This window comes from Sebastes umbrosus, chromosome 4 (genome assembly GCF_015220745.1).
Source record: "Sebastes umbrosus isolate fSebUmb1 chromosome 4, fSebUmb1.pri, whole genome shotgun sequence".
NCBI classification, from domain to species: domain Eukaryota; kingdom Metazoa; phylum Chordata; class Actinopteri; order Perciformes; family Sebastidae; genus Sebastes; species Sebastes umbrosus.
The window spans coordinates 14,464,188-14,487,069 of NC_051272.1; the positions used below are offsets into that span (position 1 = coordinate 14,464,188).

At 37.6% G+C, this 22,882-nt stretch overlaps 3 protein-coding genes across 22 annotated transcripts in view; 1 reads left to right on the plus strand and 2 right to left on the minus strand.

Moving 5' to 3' along the window:
• The first annotated feature begins 1,098 nt into the window (after positions 1-1,098).
• On the plus strand, positions 1,099-8,743 carry miox (myo-inositol oxygenase). Of its 2 annotated transcripts, XM_037767565.1 has the most exons (11): positions 1,100-1,417; positions 4,205-4,317; positions 4,519-4,599; positions 5,734-5,814; positions 6,602-6,764; positions 6,854-6,921; positions 7,155-7,264; positions 7,599-7,666; positions 7,780-7,829; positions 8,154-8,266; positions 8,347-8,743. In XM_037767565.1, the coding sequence occupies exons 2-11, from the start codon at positions 4,300-4,302 to the stop codon at positions 8,453-8,455; spliced, it is 861 nt and encodes a 286-aa protein (XP_037623493.1). In that variant the 5' UTR covers positions 1,100-1,417; positions 4,205-4,299; the 3' UTR covers positions 8,456-8,743. The 2 variants fall into 2 exon arrangements, with proteins under 2 accessions (XP_037623492.1, XP_037623493.1); XM_037767564.1 differs by lacking the exon at positions 4,205-4,317 and having other exon boundaries at positions 1,099-1,417.
• lmf2a (lipase maturation factor 2a) lies at positions 8,692-19,004 on the minus strand. The gene is made up of 14 exons (XM_037767563.1): positions 18,728-19,004; positions 15,392-15,645; positions 15,274-15,302; positions 14,779-14,972; positions 14,371-14,549; positions 13,476-13,614; positions 12,520-12,648; positions 12,332-12,437; positions 12,156-12,252; positions 11,826-12,008; positions 11,412-11,580; positions 10,241-10,352; positions 9,841-9,949; positions 8,692-9,732 (listed from the first exon to the last, which is right to left on the minus strand). Exons 1-14 carry the CDS (start codon positions 18,819-18,821, stop codon positions 9,346-9,348), a joined length of 2,181 nt encoding a protein of 726 aa, XP_037623491.1. The 5' UTR covers positions 18,822-19,004; the 3' UTR covers positions 8,692-9,345.
• Positions 19,005-21,072: 2,068 nt separating this feature from the next.
• Positions 21,073-22,882, minus strand: part of c2cd5 (C2 calcium dependent domain containing 5) — a 28,390-nt gene continuing 26,580 nt past the window's right edge. For all 19 annotated transcript variants that reach the window (XM_037766844.1, XM_037766841.1, XM_037766839.1 and 16 more), the window contains one exon: positions 21,073-22,858. In XM_037766844.1, coding sequence (XP_037622772.1) covers positions 22,733-22,858 — 126 coding nt within the window. In that variant the 3' untranslated portion in view covers positions 21,073-22,732. The remainder of the gene's footprint in view (positions 22,859-22,882) is intronic.

Sequence of the window (22,882 nt, forward strand, 5' to 3'; positions counted from 1 at the left end):
TTGAATGAAACTTTCAGCAGATGTTCCAGCTACTCTTGTGATCATTTGCTGCAAGTTTGGAGATGATGGGCCAAAGGCTTGTGAAGTTAGGTCTATTGATGTGCTGAGCCCGCCCCTTAAAAATGTATTGGTCAATATCTTCACAACACAATAACATATCAACAAGCTTAATGCAACTTTTGATGAGCCTGGTCCAATAATGATTCGCAGAAAATATGCCAGCAATCAGACCTACGGTTTAGGAGGAGATGTCAAAAATGTGTTTTTCATAAAATCCAATATGGCGGAAAATTTTGCCAGGCAGACTTTAGTGGTCCCAAGGCTTTATTGTAGATCACACGGAGCTGCACGTGTGTCAAGTTTCAAGTCTGTCGGACTTACGGTGTGCGGGGCGTGGCCTTTCCAAAATCGCATGTTTGGGCGTTAATTACAGCGCCACCATGTGGTCGATTGGGGTCATAGTTCTTGAGAAGCACATGCACATCATTTCCAGTTATTGTGCCAAGTTTCATTTTTCTAGCTCATTCCAGCTCACGGCAAATTGAGCCGCGGCATAAGACAACAAAGAATAATAAACCAGCACAAACTCAATAGGGTTATAGCCCTTTTAGGGCTACAACCCTAATAACTGAACATCAAACTAACCATAAAAATAAAAAAACTAGGTGGGAGCAATTTTTATTTTTTGAGTTCTGCAACAAAGTGAAAGTGAAACTGAAATTATCCCTTCAGTGTTGCCAGATCGGCTTTTTTCCGTCTAATTTGGGCTACTTTTGAAAGTTCTGTGTGTACAGTAAAAACAGCAGTGGGCTGGGCTCATATTACTGAGTCATGTAATTTGAGAAATGTTTGACTGACATGAGTTGTATTCAATCTCTTGCTGATCATCATCATTGATATTCACATGGGACTGTGTATATTTGTGCTTTTATCTAACATGTTATCTTTGTTTAATTGATGCAGACATTAAGCTTTTTGTGTGCTCATGTTGTTGTTTTCATTTCCGCATGTTAATGGTTTTACTCGGGTTTCTGGCATGCTTATGATTTGGGCTGGGTTTTATTTAATTGGGCGTGTTTTAAAAGTTGTTACTGATCTGACAAACCTTCATGACAGATCAGGCGGAGTTTGTGACGGAACTGAACTTGTTCTGTCGAAAACTTCTCAGACTTGTTTTATGTGACTCTGAAGTTTTAGTAAGAGGACAAACTGAAATGTGATCTGGTGGATTACATCATTGCTCTATGTTGTGTTTATGTAAACTGGGCGATGCTCTGTCCTGTGGTTTATGCTTTATAACCAGGGATCATCTACTTCTGCTGTCATTACATCGTTAAATGACACAATAACAAACAATAACAAACAATTAAGGCTGATGTTTGTGCGACGTGTTCATCACAGGGAGGACGCCAAGCTGGTGAGTAACTTAAAGACACCGCTGGTAATATACTCTTTTCATAAAACTAGGCTGTCTATGCTGTAGAAAAGCGTTGTTTTTTTTTTAATTGGTGTTACATGACTAGAGAAAAGAGAAGTTATTTTTCGCTCAAAAGTTAGAAAGCCTACAACTCCCAGAATGCACCGGGCTCGTTGAAGCCACTTCCGCATCTTCTTCAGCTGCTTTCTGCCTGACAAGATTTATTTCAACCCTAAATTATGATCTTTTCCTAAACCATGAGGAGGCTTCTGACAGACTTATCCCTGAAGGCAAACTTCTCTCCTGTATTTATGTCATCAAGAGTTATTGTGGTTTGTTTTGATTTTGGAGCAGTGAGGAGCTGTCAAACAAATAGCTCAGAGGTGGGAAAAAGTTGCTGTCAAACAGAAGATTTTTGCTTGTAAATGAGCGGAGGCCTTTTTCTCAGGGGTAAAAAAAGGTGAGATCTCGAGAAAAAAAAGTCATAATATTACGAAAATAAAGTCATAACTTTACGAGAAAAAAAGTCGGAATATTACGAAAATAAAGTCATAACTTTACGAGAAAAAAAGACGTAATATTACGGGAATAAAGTCATAACTTTACGAGAAAAAATCGTAACATTACAAGAATAAAGTCATAACTTGACGAGAAAAAAAATCGTAATATTACGAGAATAAAGTCATAACTTTACGAGAAAAAATCGTAATATTACAAGAATAAAGTCATAACTTGACGAGAAAAAAAATCGTAATATTACAAGAATAAAGTCATAACTTGACGAGAAAAAAAGTCGGAATATTACGAAAATAAAGTCATAACTTAACGAGAAAAAAAGACGTAATATTACGGGAATAAAGTCATAACTTTACGAGAAAAAATCGTAATATTACAAGAATAAAGTCATAACTTGACGAGAAAAAAAATCGTAATATTACGAGAATAAAGTCATAACTTTACGAGAAAAAAAGTCATAATACAAGAATAAATTCATAACTTCAGGGGAAAAAAAGTCTTAATATTACGAGAATAAAGTCATAACTTTACGAGAAAAAAAGTCTTAATATTATGAAAATAAAGTCATAACTTTACGAGAAAAAAAGTCGTAATATTACCAGAATAAAGTCTTAACTTTACGAGAAAAAAGTCGTAATATGAGAATAAAGTCATAACTTTACGAGAAAAAAAATCGTAATATTACGAGAATAAAGTCATAACTTTACGAGAAAAAAAGTCATAATACAAGAATAAATTCATAACTTCAGGGGAAAAAAAGTCTTAATATTACGAGAATAAAGTCATAACTTTACGAGAAAAAAAGTCTTAATATTATGAAAATAAAGTCATAACTTTACGAGAAAAAAAGTCGTAATATTACCAGAATAAAGTCTTAACTTTACGAGAAAAAAGTCGTAATATGAGAATAAAGTCATAACTTTACGAGGAAAAAAGTTGTAATATAACGAGAAAAAAAGGCGTAATATTACAAGAATAAAGTCATAACTTTAGGAGAAAAAAAATCGTAATATTACGAGAATAAAGTCATAACTTTACGAGAAAAAAAGTCATAATATTACAAGAATAAATTCATAACTTCAGGGGAAAAAAAGTCTTAATATTACGAGAATAAAGTCCTAACTTTACGAGAAAAAAAGTCTTAATATTATGAAAATAAAGTCATAACTTTACGAGAAAAAAAGTCGTAATATTACCAAAATAAAGTCTTAACTTTACGAGAAAAAAGTCGTAATATGAGAATAAAGTCATAACTTTACGAGGAAAAAAGTTGTAATATAACGAGAAAAAAAGGCGTAATATTACAAGAATAAAGTCATAACTTTAGGAGAAAAAAATTTTAATATTACGAGAATAAAGTCATAACTTTACAAGAAAAAAGTAATTCCCTCCTCCACAAAAGAGGCAATTTCCCCTAGGTCCGTGTGGTTCTACGACGGAGTATTAGGGCCACATTTTGAGAGAAAAAAAAATCGGAGAATTCAAGAATAAAGTCATAACTTTACGAGAAAAAAAGTCGTAGTAAGTAATTTCCTCCTCCACAAAAGAGGCAATTTACCTTAGGTCCGTGTGGTTCTTTCTTCGGAAGAAACACAGTTTCTTGCACAATCTTTTCAAGGTCCTAATGCTTATGATAATGTGGTGCTGATGTGCCAAAAGATTAAGTACTTCCTTATTTGTGAAACCTAAACTAAAGTATAACTTCACAAGATGCTCCACGATCCTCATTTTCACACAGGCGGCATGCTGCTTTATGATATGAAGTTTAATCATTACTGTATTTACAACAGCACCCACCACACTAATAGTGAACATAGCAGCGGTGGCGGTAGCAAACACAGTCCATTTGATGGTTCCCCAAAACCTCTTCAGGAAACCAGAGACACAAGCACACCTAGAAAAACACATTACGTACATTATGTTTGTACAACAACATGTAACATAATCAAGCACACACACAGGAAGAGTCCTACCTGAACATGGCTGTGACCATCTCCCAGGTTAGAGAGAGGACACCAGTCCAGATAGAGGGGATAGTGATCGTCTTCAGAAACTGGTTAAACTGGTGGTATTTGAATGCTGCAAGGACAAAAATGTAAACAAAAAACTGCAATGAAAATACATGTACACACACACACATCCTATGTCAGCCCAAACCTGCTGACTATTGAAAAACTCTTCCTGCGATTGACACACACATACACAAGGCCAAGGTTCAACAGCGGGGTGAGGTTGGGTTAAAGTTTGATTGGACGTTTGTGTACATTGCAGGCTCACAGAGCAGATCGAAAGCAGTACCATTTAAACCAGACAGGATATATAGAAGGAGGAACGACGCACCACAACTCAGACTTCATCTGTCAGCCATGAGTATCATCAACATCGTATGTCTGGCTTCAATACATAATATGCTATACTTATGCTGTGCTTCCAATTTGATCATTTTTACTTTTTTTTAAAAATCATTTTAAAAACTACTTTTAATACTACTTTTACTACTTAATTTTATTTTGAAAGCATATATGTTATTTATGTTTGTCAAATCTGAAAATGTTGTCTGCGCTGTCTGTTATTTCAAAATGCAGGGTCCAGACCCGTCTCTGGCATATCGGCCAAATTTGGAGATGAATGACTCCAAAGAGAAGGAAAACTACAGAAACTATGAGGTAAGCATTCAAAAGCTCTCTTTCAGATGATGACACTTATTTACATTAATTTATGTCCAGAGAGGTGAATTCAGAAGTGAGAAACACACTGTTGTTATACATATTGGCGGATTATGATTACACAAAGACACTATTGGCCACATATGCAAAAAAAAAGAGCCTGAAAATCTCAGTTAGTGTTTTCTGTAAAAGGATACAACTGTGAAGTTTGTAAAATGTGCCTGGACTCTGGACCAGGGTTATTATAGTAAACGCAAACTGAAACTAAAACGAAGATAAGCAGTGAAAAATATGTTGTAAACTGAAACAAAATATGTCCTTCAATAAAAACTAAAAACGATATTGCCTGCGTTCAAACTAATACAAATAAAATACAAATTAACAAAAGTTCATTTCAGTTTTAGTTTTTTAGCTATAATATATCACTACGGAAACAATGAGACAGCATGAATTTCCGTAAAGTCATGACAGTAAACCCTTGATCAAATATTGTGAGAACAGCATGCACCAAAACCACATGTTTTTAAAACATTGCTGAGTCTGTAATAAGTAATACAGACATTGCTAAACCAGCACTTTCAGCTCACACGGGAACTTTCATCTTCACTGATCATGTGTTCAACAGTGGTGCATTTTTTTTTACATCCTATTTTCCTTAATTTGTATAATAGTTAGTAGTCATAAAATATATTAAATATGTTCACACATATCCTATAGACTACTTTTTCCTTTAGTAATGTATAGTTCTAGTAGGGGTAGGGTGCTCCATATAATTGCCTTATATTGTGCAGCTTTGAGGGATATATATTGCTATTGAAAACTTCAAATTGAACAACAAAAGGTGGGCTAAATTATTGGTGGGTCAGTGTAAATGCTACCAGAATAAAATAATCTATAATTGCTGCCATGTAGCAGCTGAAATATTCCCTTGTTTCATGCTATGTGACATAAAAAATACAAATTGTTGTCAACACAAGGAACAGTGAAGTTGGGTGTAGTCCGATGTGTCGTGAATTTTATACTTTGAACCATAAAGGTTGTTGTCAAAAAATATTTCTGCCATAAAAGATTTCATGTGGAGTTGTTACTCAATAGATGCTGTAACTAGATTATTGTGTTGCATGTGTGTTTCAGAGTGGAAGTCTAATTGACCGCGTGTTCAACACATACAAGCTGATGCACACCAATCAGACACTGGACTTTGTGAATCAGAAAGTGAGTAAATCGGGAGCAAAAACAGCAAGTGCACAGAAATTCAGCAAAGTGTCACAGAAAGCCTCTTTAGTGAGATATTGCGGGAGGTGGGGGGATTTCTGTTTTGTTCTGGATGACGGACTGTCCCCGTCAGACTGAGCAAACAAGCGTCATCCAGTCCTCTGAAGTGAGAGCCAAAGGCAAAGAGCCAGTAGATGTTTGGTCTGGACTGTCTGATTAACTTCCTTTTCTCCTCTTCCAAAGTTCACACTGGGACACTGACCTGTTTTCTATTTATCACCCAGCTACAGCTTTGCATAACACACATATATCAGTAACCGTTTATCTTATTCAGGGTCGCGGGGCAGCTGGAGCCGATCCCAGCTGACATTGGGCGAAGGCGGGGTACACCCTGGACAGGTCGCCAGACTATCACAGGGCTGACACATAGAGACAGACAACCATTCACACTCACATTCACACCTACGGGCAATTTAGAGTCAACAATAAACCTAACCTGCATGTCTTTGGACTGTGGGAGGAAACCAGAGAACCCGGAGAAATCCCACGCTAACACGGAGAACATGCAAACTCTACACAGAAGGCCCCGAAGCCGGGCCTCACCGTGCCGCCCAATAACAAGTATACTGTAAATTAATTGCAGACAATTCTAATCCCTCTATCCTTGAAAATTCAACCAAAGCAATATTTCAAATGTTTTTTTTTTTCAGGGGTGTTCAGGAGCTTTCTTAGCAAGTTTAAGAAAGAAACCCTCCACAGTGATGCTGTGACTCTTACCTTCCTGCAGCACTCTTTATGGACCAGCTGCAAACACGCTCAGATGACGATGATGGACACCGTCATGTCTCTAGACCAGCTGGTGGATGAGTCCGATCCTGATGTGGACTTCCCCAACTCCTTCCACGCCTTCCAGACGGCTGAGGGCATACGCCAAGCACACCCAGACAACGGTACTATACGGGTATAGAGGGACAGAAATACACACACTGTGTACAAGTACATACATAAATACATATCTGTATTCACTATACCTCCCCAGACTGGTTCCAGTTGGTAGGTCTGATCCATGATGTTGGGAAGACGATGGCCCTTTGGGATGAACCCCAGGTAGGACACATGGTCTGGTATTACAGGGGGCCTGAATTTTGATCACTGAGGAATATGAGTTCAATTTCCAACCTTAACGTCACTTTTTCAGATTTGCTTTCCCCCAAACTGAGACTTTTTATTTTTGATCATTATAACAATAACACCTAACATTTTTTATTTTATATAATATTTATGGGGGGATTCAGTATGATGAATTCTAATAGCAAACTTTGTGTACGTGTGCTCTGCAGTGGGCTGTAGTAGGTGACACCTTCCCAGTGGGCTGCAAGTTTCAAAACTCCATTGTGTTCAGAGACAATACCTTCCTGGATAACCCAGATGAGAAGAATCCCAGCTACAAGTTGGTATTTTCATGTTACATTATCAAAGTCTGTGAATGAAGGTCTACCCTTAACAGTTGTCCACACTTTTGCACCACTTTTTCTGTCAGGTTTTTGCCTTCCACAGTGTAAATAGACCTCTGAATTGTTTGCCTTTAAAACATTCAGTTAAACTATCCTCAGTATGTGTGGTCCATCAGTTTTAATGAATGGAATAAAGTAAAATGTTCTTCACTTCTGCAATAACTATCAAAAGTACTCTGCTATACTGTCGCAGTTTATTATAGGATAGTTCTTTGAAGTACTGGGAATTTGTCCGGTTACATAATTACTTTTTTTTTTCTCGCTCTTTAGTACTGAATACGGGATCTATGAAGCAAACTGTGGGCTCGACAAAGTCCTCATGTCCTGGGGCCACGACGGTAAGAGATGTCATTACACACAAACATCCACTCCAACTTTTAAAAGAAGAAAACGTGTACCGACATTGTTTGTCTACGATACTGTACCTGAACTCTTGCATTGTTGTCTTCAGAGTATCTCTACAGAGTTATGAAGTTCAACAACTGCTCCATCCCAGAACAGGTCAGTAAATTATTACATTATCCCATTTTTTGGGAATGGTGACTATTTATTATTATTATTGCCATTATTAGTAATAATTTTATTATTTTTTCTATTTTATTATTATTTTTTCAATTTTTTTTTTTTTTTTCAATTATTTAATTTTGTTGTTAATTTCAAGTGCACATCTTTAAAACCAATAAAACTTGATCACCAAAAACAAATCTTTTGGGTAATTAAAAAATTAGAGCAAAGCAGAAAAGGTGCAATCATTTTCTCTCCTCACCTGCAGCACTTACTGCACAGGCTCAGTTATAAATATACTCTTTTTCTGTCTCTCTTCAGGGGTTGTACATGATTCGCTTCCACTCATTCTACCCCTGGCACTCCCACGGAGACTACATGCACCTGTGCAATGAAAAAGACCTGCGCATGCTGCCCTGGGTCCAAGAGTTCAAGTGAGCATTTTCCTCTCACTCATGCACATTATCCTGCAATCTGCTTTGACCTGAAGCTGCATCTTCCATCCTCTCCACAGCAAATTTGACCTCTACACTAAGACCACCTCGCTACCTGACGTCGACAAGCTGAAGCCGTACTACCAGTCGCTGATCGACAAGTACTGTCCTGGAATGCTGAAGTGGTGAAACACACAACATTTCAACAGCAACACTATATAGATACAGAAGGTGATTACATACGCTAAATAAATGATTTGTTGTTGTGTTTCTTTATAATAATAATAATAATATACGGTCTCCTGTACTGTACACACATCTTAGGGTACTAATATTGATTATATAATGACAGTTCAAGTTATTAGAATTACATATATAACAAATGATTTTTAAACATTTTCAGATAAAAACTTTACAGAAAAGCATTTCTATTTTATTGTACTTTAATGTGATAAAAAATACATTTTGAAAATACTACATCAATTTGTGTGATGTGTTTCATTTCTAACATTGACAGAAACAAAAGACACCATGCAGAGAAAGTGCAGAGTTGTTTTAGTTCAGTAGATACAGTAAGAGGCAAGAGACCACAGTAGTGAAAATAAAATACCACAAAGAAACACCACACCAAGTGCAACGACGCACAACACAAACAGGAGACAAGGAGTAACAAGACAACACACATTTACTCTCTTAATGGGCAAAACAGAAGGTGCCTTATATTTAAAATGTGATCAATGTGTTCAACATGATTTGATCGGCTGACTCAATAGGATGTTGAACATAAGTCGGAACAAACCTGGCATGATCTGCTGAATTAAGCGATTGGTTTCTGATGTGGTAGAACACTGATATATGAAAAATGTAGTGTACAGTAAGGTCTAGGTGGGAGAAGGCAAATAAATGTGTTTTTCCATAATTGGCTGATCAGGAATTACAAATATATACAGAACAACTTCTTTGGTCATTTTGGTAACATTTTATGAAGGCAGGTGGTGATAACAGTCTACTACGGGATTACCTGCATCTTTTTCAAAACTTCCTCTTTCATCTTTCCCCTCATCCTCCTCCTCTTGTGCCTAGTCCTCTTCATCATCACCAACAGTGTCTTTCTCCTCTTTTCCACCCTCCTCCACCTCATCTTCACCGTCCTCTCCATCTTCCTCCTCCTCCTCCTCCTCCTCTTCCTCCTCCTGCTGCTGCTGTTCATCTGACTTCCCACAATGGTCTGAAGAGCCGTCCGGTACACTTTCTGTGTGATCGTTCACAGCGGCCTCATGAGTGAGTGGGGTCCTTTCTGTGTGTTTGCTCCCGTTTTGCAATCCCTTCAGCAGACAGAAGGCAGCGCTGCAGGCGATGAGTGTCCAGAGAAGTATATGGGCGGGAACACCTCTGACCTGAGAGCGCACCCATCTCACCGCCTGCACAACAGCGGTGTTGGACATACGACGCGGAGGCGATTTATCCTATAGACAAATAAAGTTGAATACTCGTCAATATTCAATAGATTAAAGAATGAAAAGGGGACACACATCTTTCTTCTCTTGTTTTCCATTTCTAATATTTAAGATTACCTTTAGTCCGTGCTGCGTGAGCATGCTCTCCAGGAAGGTGTCGCCCAGGTGCACTTTGGGATAGAATTCCTCATCATAGACCCTCCTCCACCAACGCTGTGGGTACGAACTGCCAACAAAGACCAGCCAAACAGTAAATATCCTCATGCTTTGAGGACATACAGTATATTCGCACAGGAAAAATTAAGTGAACTTCAAAATGCCTACCTAAACTCACTTAACTAAAAATATTTTTAAAATAGTGACAAAACTGCTGGAAAAATTTAATAAATCATGTTAGTAGCTGTGGCATCTTTCAGCTTACAGATGTTACCTCAAAGCCAAGAATAATCAGATTTCTTCAGTGCCTGTAAACGCACTGAGACACAGAGAGAGGGAGAGAGAGAGAGAGAGCACTGACCCGTCAGCCTTTGGTTCAGTAAACCAGTATCTGTAGCGGTGGGCTCGGAGGTAGGCAGGAGGCTGCTGGTGGAACGGATACTGTGATACATCGGTCTGGATCAACTCTATCACTGCAGAACATAAAACAAAGCTTTCACAGATCTGCTTGTTCTTAAAAAAACTGAACACTGCATTCTTTTCAATGGTAATTTAACACTGAATCATTTAGGGTAGAGAACATTTTCTGAACATTTAAGTACCTGTACACCTGGTCCAAGACTGTAACAAGGATGCACTGTGTCCCACACTAACACCCCATCAGGGATACTGTACGTTGCAGTTGGACAATTTTGTTAGCAATAATTATTGTTAACTTTTATTTTTTTTCATCAAAATAAAGACGGCGCTCGAGTGTGTGCATTAGTGTTTCCAGTCTTTCTTGATAGTACAACTGGGGGGCACCAAAGAAGTTTCATATTCTACATATAGCAGCTTTTACTGTAGAACAAAACTGGGAGAAACAGCTATTTAAAGTGTTCCTGACCAGACATCATTAGTTTGAGAACAGCTGCACTGATTTAAATCTAGATAAAAACAACTCAGTCAGTGATGTCACAGAGGGCCTTTTCAATAAGCGGACAAAGGTAAAACACCTTCTGTGATATCACTATTTTAGTGTGGTGAGAAGTGCAGCATCCGTGCAAGTTTTAAACTTGGGATGCACTGATACCAGATCGGATATTGGGCCTATACTGACTCAAATAGCTGGATCAATGAGGCCGATCTATTAAATTCAATTCTACGCTTATATACTCTACATTATATACTGAAATTTCAATTCCTGTTTATGCTTTGACCCTTTGAAGATTTTTTTTTACCAAGTTGCTGGTTTACGACTCACTAAATTTATATCAATCTATTTATTTCTTACATTTTATTTTACAAAGTTAGGAAAGCAATGTTTAAGTCAAGCCTGATGTTGCCTTACACATAAAGGAATGATCCCAGTCACTTCCACACAGTGAGGCATACAGTAATTAAACACTGGAATCGGATCGGTACTCGGTATCGGTAAATACCCAAAGCCAAGGTATTGCTATCGGGACTGAAAAAAGTCGAACCGATGCATCCCTATTTTAAACCAATAAAAAGCAGGAAACACAGCACTATGGCACAATGGGGGTTCGTACCATCTCTTTTGCCCTGCAGCAGTCTGTATATGAGGCTGGTGAACCATGGAGCCTGTGTGTGAGTCCCGAGGGCAGCGAACCACATTTGCCAGTCCAACCTGGGCTGGTGAGGTGCAATGACAGCAGGAGGTGCACTGAGGTTGCCTGGCTTATACATAAACTCAATCTCCTAAGAGAAGAAAAAACAAACATACTGATGGTGAACTTACTTACTTCAGTGTAGCCGGTTAGTCAGTCTGCACAACTGTAAATAATTAAATTGCTCAGTGCTGCCTCCATGGTATTATTGTACAGTTACTGGGAGCACCTTATACAGCACATTTAAATAAAACTAGCAGAGCAGACCTGTCATCATTAACAGGCAGATTTAGATCCTGTTTAAACCGTCGTCAATGATAACTTTATTTCTCTCACTGTCCACGAGACTCCATCGTGGCTTCCCTCGATGACAACCTCTGGCCGCCCGCTGACCCCGGTCATCCTTCTGAACAGGCCGTATGAGTTGACCAGCTGGTAGCGATCCACCAGATCATAGGCCTGACGTACTCCCGGCCACAACCTGGCATTAGAGTCAAACTCTATATAGGTGAATGGCACCTGGGAACAGAGGAACACAGTCAGCATAAAGAGTGATAGCAACCGGGTTTGAGGAAATATTTCTGATCAGTTATGAAGTTCAACTGCATGACTCGTTAGTTTTATGATATGAAGTTTAATCATTACTGTATTTCCAACAGCACCCACCAGACTAATAGTGAACATAGCAGCGGTGGCGGTAGCAAACACAGTCCACTGGAGGGTTCCCCAAAACCTCTTCAGGAAACCAGAGACACAAGCACACCTAGAAAAACACAGTACCTACATTAAGTTTGTACAACAACATGTAACATAATCAAGCACAAACACAGGAGGAGTCCTACCTGAACATGGCTGTGACCATCTCCCAGGTTAGAGAGAGGACACCAATCCAGATAGAGGGGATAGTGACCGTCTTCAGAAACTGGTTAAAGTGGTGGTATGTGAATGCTGCAAGGACAAAAATGTAAACAAAAAACTGCAAAATGCATTTGTTCATATAGAAATACATGAACACACACACACCCCCTACCTGTCCTGGAGGAGATGGCGTTCTTCGTTGTATCCAGCTTCAGGTCAAAGCATACAATTGATCCGAAGATCATGAGGGACCAGACTGCCAGCTCCAGCAGGTAACGCGACCACGACCACAGCTTGGAGTCTGACGGATCAAAGAGAGAGCGTGATGATGCTCCGGGAAGTAAACTTTGGCAGAATGGACAAATAACTCAGGTCCAAATTCAAGCTTTCAATGTGTGTCCCTCTGTAGGCAGGATTCAGGTGTTTATTTTTTAGTTTAAAAATGGAAAACCTTTTTTTTGGAAAACAGTTGACCCAAATAGTGAAAGCAATAACTGCAGGAAGATCGTGTAAAACGAGCGATTTGCATGAATTTTGAGCAGATTATTTCCTGTGAATTTGCATCAGAGATTATTTCCTGTTATTGTTAGTAACGTTTAATACAATTCTTTGCATGCATGTATTTTTTTTTTATACATTTTTTATTTTTTGCAAATTCAGTGTTTTCTTCTACCTGATGCTTGGCCGTTGTTCTATTAGCTCTTTTCTAATGCAGGACAAGGCTGTTTAGCAGAGAGGGAAGGCTCTGTGTGTCTTCACCGTGCCCTTATCCTTTTTAGATCTTAAATAACAATCTAAACTTAGAATCAAAAAGGCCTCGCAACCCACCATGAAGCTTTGACGACCCCTAGTGGGGGTTGGGACACCTAGGTTGGGAACCAGTGGTGGAGTTGATTGTGGGTGTTTAATATTCTGACGCATGCTAATGACAGCATATGCCAATGTCTGAAGTAACACTGAGCCTATAGCTGTGCAAAATGACATGAAAGATCACATGCAGACTTTATCATTCTAGCAAATCCTAAACTTTAAGATGTGAGAATAGTGATACCGATTTCCTTTTTTAAGACTCTACAAAAGTACAGCCTGCATTTGCATTCATGTACAGCAGTTATGTTTTAATCATACCATTGCTGCTGATCTTGTCCGCCTTGCGTAGCCAGAAGTGTACATGCTGGTCGTCCAAAAGCGACAGACAGAGGGTCAAAGTCAGCAGGTTGAAGAAATTGTAGTTGCCAGTTATAATGATGAGCACTTGAAGCAACACCTGCACAAGAAAAAAAACAAATTAATCAAGAATTTCTTCTGCTGCATTTTTTTTTGCTTTACATGCAAACCCTTGCTATTATTAGGTGTGGGGGGGAAACGATTAATGTAAGGATTGCGATTCTTATCTTCTACGATTCACAACTTCCAAAAATCTTTTATTTTTTAAAATGTTCCCACTTTATTTCTTTTTATTTTGTTCTGTACATAAATGAACATCTGTACAAAATCAGACTTTCATACTATATAATATTCTATCAAATTAAAGTACAACATAAGTACAGGATGACGGGAAGCAGCGTTCAGGTTTTAGTGTCAGGGATCGCCATGATGTCTCCCGTTCTTTCACTAAATGTTACACCTTTGTGTCGATATCGTTTAGCTGCCTGACAAAATAACCCTCTTCGTTTTGTTAGAGCTCCTCTCACATAACATTTAGTAAAAGTCCTCAACTCAAAAATATTTATTATAATCTGAAGATTGATAAAACCTCCATCTTCTGACATTTTGAGATTTGGGGAGAAATTAGAGACTGTATCTTTAAATGCTAAAATTGTAAAAAAATGTTCATTGATTTTTTTTGTTGAGAACTGATTTTGAATTGGGAATCGTTTTAAATCAAGAATCAATTTTGAATCGAATCATAACCCAAGAATCAAAATCAGATCATGAGATACCAAAAGATTCACACACCTTACTATTTACTAATTGTACATGTCAAAGCCAGTTTGTGGAGAGCACTTGAATTTCTACCCACCTGCAAGTAAAAAGCCCCAAGCCGGAGTCTGCGCAATGGGCTGAAGAAGAGCAGCGGTACAGCGATCTCTATAACGAAGGTCCCCACCACACTCAGCTTCTGCCACCACACCGGCAACTGGAGGGCAAACCAGGCCAGCGGGGTGGGGATACACTGAGTCTCGTAGTGATACGTCAGAGCTGTTCAAAACACAGTGAAGCACAAATTTAAATTAACTAGACAAGATCCTGATAGCTCACTGACAAAAGGAAATACAAAACCGCTTGAGAAAACATTTGAGATGTCACAAAAGTCAAATTGTAGTAATGTCTTCTCTTCACGGATGTACATCCTCTACACATACACACCACAATACACTTTAAAAAGGACACGAAAACACTCTTTACCCCTACAGACTCTTATACATACCTGTAAGGCCCCACCATGTGGGACAACGCGACGTGAGTTTCACCACACCAGAGGCAAACATGAGCCTGAAGAGCAACCAGCGGATCAGCCAGAAGGTGATGCGATCATGCTCTCTGACCCCCCGTGACCCTCTGAATAATGTCAGGGGAGCAACAAGGATGCAGAGGAACCCTATCTCCAGGAGCAAGTTGTCCCTGGATAGTGATAAGTAGAAAGAGCGACAGGAAACAATTGAATTAATAGACAGAGTGGCAAGTAAGAGACAGACAGAGAGGATCACAGGGTTGTCATTCTAGTTTGTTGACAGTGTTGTTGCACAGCAGCAGAGACAAACATTACTACGATGTTACAAACAGTGGACTGAGGATGACATAATCGGCAAACCGCCAAAACTATCTTCGGATCCTTTTAACCAGCTGCTATTCATAACACCATGGTGTTAATTGCAAAAAAATAAATATAAAAGATCCACAAAGCTACTAAATGACCACTCACCATTGGAAGTAGAGAAAAACCTGGCCCACCTGAAATGAGACAAACATAAATGGCCAGTGAGCGAAGGGACACCGTCAGCAAACTGTGAAAGAAAACTGAGTCAATACTATAAGCTCACCTGGTACATGGACAGGTACAAGGCCCAAAGGATGAAAAACACCACGCTGTCTCGGAGAGACTCCACCAGCGTGGCGGCGAGGCTCAGTGCAGCACCTATGAGACACAGCAGCTCCATGGCGGTGTGCGTGTCCACGCCGAGCCGAGGTCCCAGCCACAGCAGGGTGGGAGAGGACAGCAGCTGCTCCGAGAGAGACTTACCGCTGTATCGCAGCTGCCAACGAGCAGGCAACAGCCCGTCATTACCATAGAGACCTAGAAATAGACGAGCAACAACGTAAAAATCAGTATCTGATTCACATCACTTTTATACACATCAAACCGTTATTGATTCCTTGGAGTTTGTTATATTTCTCCTCATTTATTCAGGTTATCGTTGGTTTGATTCTTCATCTGCCTGCATCTGTGAGTGGATCTATCAGTACTATAGACCAGTGGTATTCAAAGCGGGGTTTGGGGATCGCCAGGGGTCCTTGAGGGGCTCCAGTGGGTCCCCAGCAAAAAAAAGGGGAATCATTTATTTCCATAAATAACACAATGACATAGTGTATGACTATTTTGGTCGTGGGTTTCATACACTTTCTGTAATAAAACTTCTAAAAGCAAAAATCCTTGCAGATGGGGGACCCTAGCTGGGACAAAATCATATCAAATGGGGGTCTAATTTGTATAGGGGTCCTTGACATGAAAAAGATTGTGAACCACTGACTATCATCAGGATCAATGCCTGCCTGCACAGACCAGCTAGAAAATGCCTGTAGTAAAGCAGCCTCATATTCACAGAATAATACATTTTAAATGTAATTTAATTCAACATGTATTTAAAAGTGTGTGTAAAACACAAAGTGCGCTTCATAGTTTGATGTTATTTGCATTTAAAGGGACAGTGTGTAGGATTTGGTGGCATCTAGTGGCGTGGTTGCAGATTGCAACCAACTGAATACCCCTTCGCTCACTCCTCCCTTTCCAAGATTGCAGTTAATGTGAGTCGCCAAGAGCAAAACTGTGGTAACGCCGTTCGCCTCGCTCAGAGGCCATCCTTACCATAATAACACTACTTTAGGAGCAACTGAAGTCAGACGGCGAATTACGACTTTTTTCTCGTAAAACTACGGCTTTTTTCTCGTAAAATTACAACTTTATTCTCGTAATATTAAGAATTTATTCTCGTAAAATTACAACTTTATTCTCGTAATATTAAGAATTTATTCTCGTAAAATTACAACTTTATTCTCGTAATATTAAGAATTTATTCTCGTAAAATTACAACTTTATTCTCGTAATATTATTACTTTTTTTCTCGTAAAAATACAACTTTTTTCTCGTAAATTTACAACTTTATTCTCGTAATATTACGAATTTATTCTCGTAAAATTACGACTTTTTTTCTTGTAAAATTACGTCTTTAATCTTGTAATATTATGACTTTTTTTCTTGTAAAATTACGTCTTTTTTCTTGAAATCTCAAGATTTTTTTTCCCTCAGTGTGGCCCTTGTGGTAATTTTAGCTCAGCTTGAATCTTTCCAACACAATATTACCGGTTAAATTCTATGTAATATCTTGAAAGACACCTCCTTAAGTTTGTTATTGATACAGTATTCATCACAAACTTCCCAAGTTTTTTTTCTCATAAAATTACAACTTTTTTCTCGTAAAACTACGAATTTATTCTCGTAATATTACACCTTTTTTTCATTGCATTATTACAACTTTTTTCTCGTAATATCACAACTTCTTTCTCGTAAAATACAATTTTTATTCTCGTAAAATTACAACTTTTTTCTCGTAAAACTACGGCTTTTTTCTCGTAAAATTACAACTTTATTCTCGGAATATTATTACTTTTTTTCTCATAAAATTACGACTTTTTTTCTTGTAAATTACGACTTTTTTCTCGTAAATTTACAACTTTATTCTCCTAATATTACGAATTTATTCTCGTAAAATTACGACTTTTTTTCTTGTAAAATTACGTCTTTTTTCTCGTGAAATTACAACTTTATTCTCGAAATCTCAAGATTTTTTTTCCCTCAATGTGGCCCTTGTGGTAATTTTAGCTCAGCTTGAATCTTTCCAACACAATATTACCGGGTAAATTCTATGTAATATCTTGAAAGACACCTCCTTAAGTTTGTTATTGATACAGTATTCATCACAAACTTCCCAAGTTTTTTTTTTCTCATAAAATTACAACTTTTTTCTCGTAAAACTACGAATTTATTCTCGTAATATTACACCTTTTTTTCATTGCATTATTACAACTTTTTTCTCGTAATATCACAACTTCTTTCTCGTAAAATACAATTTTTATTCTCGTAAAATTACAACTTTTTTCTCGTAAAACTACGGCTTTTTTCTCGTAAAATTACAACTTTATTCTCGGAATATTATTACTTTTTTTCTCATAAAATTACGACTTTTTTTCTTGTAAATTACGACTTTTTTCTCGTAAATTTACAACTTTATTCTCCTAATATTACGAATTTATTCTCGTAAAATTACGACTTTTTTTCTTGTAAAATTACGTCTTTTTTCTCGTGAAATTACAACTTTATTCTCGAAATCTCAAGATTTTTTTTCCCTCAATGTGGCCCTTGTGGTAATTTTAGCTCAGCTTGAATCTTTCCAACACAATATTACCGGGTAAATTCTATGTAATATCTTGAAAGACACCTCCTTAAGTTTGTTATTGATACAGTATTCATCACAAACTTCCCAAGTTTTTTTTTTCTCATAAAATTACAACTTTTTTCTCGTAAAACTACGAATTTATTCTCGTAATATTACACCTTTTTTCATTGCATTATTACAACTTTTTTCTTGTAATATCACAACTTTTTTCTCGTAAAATACAATTTTTATTCTCGTAAAATTACAACTTTATTCTCGTTAAATTACAACTTTATTCTCGTTAAATTACAACTTTATTCTCGTAATCTCAGATTGTTTCCCCTCACTGTAACCCTCATACTGCGTCATAGAAAACATTCTGGAATGTCTTTTAGATAAATTGAGGAATGCATTGTGGGAAAATGAAATCACTGTGAATGTATCTCTGCCTAAAGACATGCATACCACACATATTTCCTTAAACACCCATGGGGCGTGGTCTTCTGGACTTCTGCAGGGCTAGTAAAATAAATGTGGTATAAAAACACAGAGGGTTTGTGGGTACTGTAGTAAAAGACATTACTGTGTGTGCATGTTTACAGCAGGTTTGGGTCAGCTGTTAGCTCGTACAGTTAGCCAGCAGCAGGTAAACCTTTCTGCCTGCAGAAACTTTACCACACACACAGTTAACTTAGCTTCCACACAGTTAGCAGTCGTGAGTCTCACCTGGTATCTGCACATAGAGGGACACGAAAGCAGCCAGATAGATGACGGCCATGCTCCAGAGGAACATGCGTCGTGGCAGGATGATCTCCCCCATGTCTGAGCTGCTGCTGGACGGGGCCGCTTCACTGTCTGCTCCTGAAGGAGCCGGGGACTGGGCCGGGGACGGGAAGCAGGAGGAGGGGAGAGGGATGTTAATTTTCCTCCTTTAGCCCGGGGCGGACACGTAGGAGCTGGTTCATGAGATCAGATGAAGTTCAGCCACACGGCCTCAAGGCGGCGCTGCAGCTCATTTGACATGTTTATGCTGCGTTCAGGGAGCCACGGATAAAACAAGTGCAGTCATAAAATTATGGTTGTCTGTATCCTTATTGGTTGCAGTCTGGTTGCAGTCCTTACTGTCAGACATGTTGGATTAATTCAGAGTGCATTGGTATAGACCAGAGGTCTGCAACCTGCAGCTCTGGAGCCACATGCAGCTCTTTAGCTCCTCTCCAGATTATTTAAAAAATGAGTGGAAATGAATAACTATTTTTTTGTTTACATTTTCAATTTTATTTATCATTGTTATAAGTCTATGGAGTATTAATTAGGGCCACATTGAGAAAAAAAAAATTGGAGATTTCGAGAATAAAGTCGTAGTATTAGTATGTATATAATAGTATAGTAGAGGTAATTTTACATGTTATTTTCTTTTCTCGTAGTTATGACTTTATTCTCGTAATATTACGACTTTTTTTCTCGTAAAGTTATGACTTTAGTCTCGTAATATTTACAACTTTTTTTCTCGTTAAGTTATGACTTTATTGTCATTATATTACGTCTTTTTTTCTCTTAAAGTTATGACTTTATTCTCGTAATATTACGACTTTTTTCTGGTAATATCACGATTTTTTTCTCGTAAAGTTATGACTTTATTCTCGTAATATTACGACTTTTTTTCTCGTAAAGTTATGACTTTTTTCTCGTAATATTATGACTTTTTCTCGTTAAGTTATGACTTTATTCTCGTCATTTTACAACTTTTTTTCTCTTAAAGTTATGACTTTAGTCTCGTAATATTTACGACTTTTTTTCTCGTTAAGTTATGACTTTATTGTCATTATATTACGTCTTTTTTTCTCTTAAAGTTATGACTTTAGTCTCGTAATATTTACGACTTTTTTTCTCGTTAAGTTATGACTTTATTGTCATTATATTACGTCTTTTTTTCTCTTAAAGTTATGACTTTATTCTCGTAATATTACGACTTTTTTCTGGTAATATCACGATTTTTTTCTCGTAAAGTTATGACTTTATTCTCGTAATATTACGACTTTTTTTCTCGTAAAGTTATGACTTTTTTCTCGTAATATTATGACTTTTTCTCGTTAAGTTATGACTTTATTCTCGTCATTTTACAACTTTTTTTCTCTTAAAGTTATGACTTTAGTCTCGTAATATTTACGACTTTTTTTCTCGTTAAGTTATGACTTTATTGTCATTATATTACATCTTTTTTTCTCTTAAAGTTATGACTTTATTCTCGTAATATTACGACTTTTTTCTGGTAATATCACGATTTTTTTCTCGTAAAGTTATGACTTTATTGTCATTATATTACGTATTTTTTTCTCCTAAAGTTATGACTTTATTCTCATAATATTCCGACTTTTTTTTTCGTAAAGTTATGACTTTATTCTCTAAATATTGTGACTTTTTTCTCGTAAAGTTATGACTTTATTCTTGTAATATTGCAACTTTTTTTCCTGTAAAGTTATGACTTTATTGTCATTATATTACGTATTTTTTTCTCCTAAAGTTATGACTTTATTCTTGTAATATTGCAACTTTTTTTCCTGTAAAGTTATGACTTTATTCTCTAAATATTGTGACTTTTTTCTCGTAAAGTTATGACTTTATTCTTGTAATATTGCAACTTTTTTTCCTGTAAAGTTATGACTTTATTCTCATATCACAATTTTGTTCTCTTAAAGTTATGACTTTATTCTCGTAATTTTCCGACTTTTTCTCGTAAAGTTATGAATTTGGAGTTGTGATGGGGCTGGTCATTTGTTGGCCTTAGTGGATTCCATTTCTAACCAAACGTTAGCTATGTTTGCACACTGTTAGCCCTGTAGCAGAGCTGAAAATAAAGGCACTCGCGAGCGCGCATGACGTCACATCTGTTGGATTTTCCCAGAAAAACAGGCCCGGATTATTCACATTAAAAGCAGTCTACAGGCTAAGAGAGGAAACCCAGAAAGGTTAGGTTTCAACCTGTTCACACATTGGCAATTAAAAAACGATAAAAAAAAATGTGTAAAAACTTACATACAGTCCCTTTAAAGATGATCAAATTAGATGCCTTGGTTTGACTGAGTTTATTGTGCAAGACCTACCAGGCAAGCATACAGATTCATGGCAATAAAAAGTGGGTCTGCATGCTGCTAGTCAGAAAGCAAAAGCATCTAAAGTTTGTACATTCAAGTTTTAGACACAGAAAACTGACCACAATAACAGATTAGAGTACCACTTATTCTCTGACACAGTGAGTCAAAACATCAGGAATGCATTGCACAGGCAAAACAAACTGTAGGTTTCATACATTTTATGTTACAAAAATACTAAAATCTGATTTTAGAGAACATTTACACAGTTTATTTTCAGGTGGCAGCTACACCAGAAGATGCATTTTTTTTTCAGCATTGGACATGAATGTCGAAGATGGATAAATCAGTAGCAGGATTCTTACATGACACATGAGTGCCAAAGCAACATTGATGAAGCTTGACAAAGTTGTGTGAAATCTGACACTGACAGCAAGACGCATCAAGAGGAGGAACTGATCCTAGAGCTGCAAGTGAAGCAGGAGTTGATTCAGTACACACTGCTAAAGGTTTAGGTCAGTCAAAACAATCTCAAAGATTTTATCCCGTGAAACATCCCTGGTGCCACATTACACCCATTGCCCTCACACTCCTGATGTTAGTGAATAAAAGGCATACACATTATGCCATTTTAAGCTGAAGCAATACAAATTTAAAGTTTTAGTATATAAAATAGTCACTGGAGTAAATGTAAGTAATGGCTGTTCTAAAAGGAAAATTCTTGCCCTACAAAAATATGTGCAGTAACCCTGGCCTGTTTTTTTTTTTTTATTTATTATAGATGACATCATTATTTGACACTTTCTGATGAAATTTGATTATCTGTATGATACTGCCTGCAAGCAATACTGTGACAGTAATTAGTAAGATTAACTATCAACAAAATCAATACAAAACCTAATTCAGACATTAAAACTGGACACCAATTAACAAGTAGATAATTATAACAAAACGGCATCACAGGGTTGTTTCGATTTAAAATTTCCATTCTAGTGATTGTTTTTCTATTTTGAGGAAGACCGGCTTTGTTGAAATTTAAATACTTGCCTGCTCGACAGTCATTATGTGACCACTCTGAAATGAACAGATGGGCCTTTAATCTGCAAGTTCCCTCGAAACAGAGCTCAACAGAGTGAGAATCTGACTGTTTTTAAATTATCTGATGGTATACAGCTGTGTCCCTTTTGGCATGGCCATTTAGTGACTCCTCCTGTGAGCTGTGGATGGACAAATTAGTCATAGCTGCCTCAAGCATCACATAGAGGAATGGCCAACATACTGTAGCTTTTATATGGACGGATGTAATACATAGGCAAATGTTAGATGCAGGGGGGTCCTTTGGCTGTTTGTTTTTTTTAAACACTCAGATTACCTAATTCCCAAAGAGCCTCATCAGTATCTCCTGCCCAAATGCTCTTTTTAAACATAGAAAAACAGAAAGAAACACGCTGCATTCACATATAAATCCAGACTGCATGTTTTTTAGTGTGTTTTCTATATTACCTGTGTCCAAACCTTTGGATCTTTTACAGAGTTTTAAGGCAGACATAAATGACTCATATTTGGACGGCTAGACTCATAGACCGTGTTCACTCAGATTGTGTGTCCTGCAGACAAAGTGAGACTCTGTGTTTCACTGTCATGTCGCCACATCGGTTCCACTAGTGCAGGTCTGTCCGATATTTGTCGTTGAGGAAGATGGTTCCTGGTCCGTTTCCCTGACGCAGATGACGGCGTCACCACTCACGTTAATGAGACACTGGGCCTTGAGGAGGAACAAAGACAGATT

Bases quoted from the DNA above. Each gene is read 5' to 3' on its own strand.
- lmf2a (XM_037767563.1), bottom strand. From the start codon at position 18,821: ATGGGGGAGATCATCCTGCCACGACGCATGTTCCTCTGGAGCATGGCC. The intron at 14,550-14,778 runs GTATGTATAAGA...TGTTTTGAACAG, and splicing joins CACATGGTGGGGCCTTACAG to CTCTGACGTATCACTACGAG. The intron at 13,615-14,370 runs GTGGGTAGAAAT...TTTCTTGTGCAG, and splicing joins TTGGGGCTTTTTACTTGCAG to GTGTTGCTTCAAGTGCTCAT.
- miox (XM_037767564.1), top strand. From the start codon at position 1,289: ATGCTTTATAACCAGGGATCATCTACTTCTGCTGTCATTACATCGTTA. The intron at 6,765-6,853 runs GTACTATACGGG...ATACCTCCCCAG, and splicing joins CCAAGCACACCCAGACAACG to ACTGGTTCCAGTTGGTAGGT. The intron at 7,667-7,779 runs GTAAGAGATGTC...TGTTGTCTTCAG, and splicing joins CATGTCCTGGGGCCACGACG to AGTATCTCTACAGAGTTATG.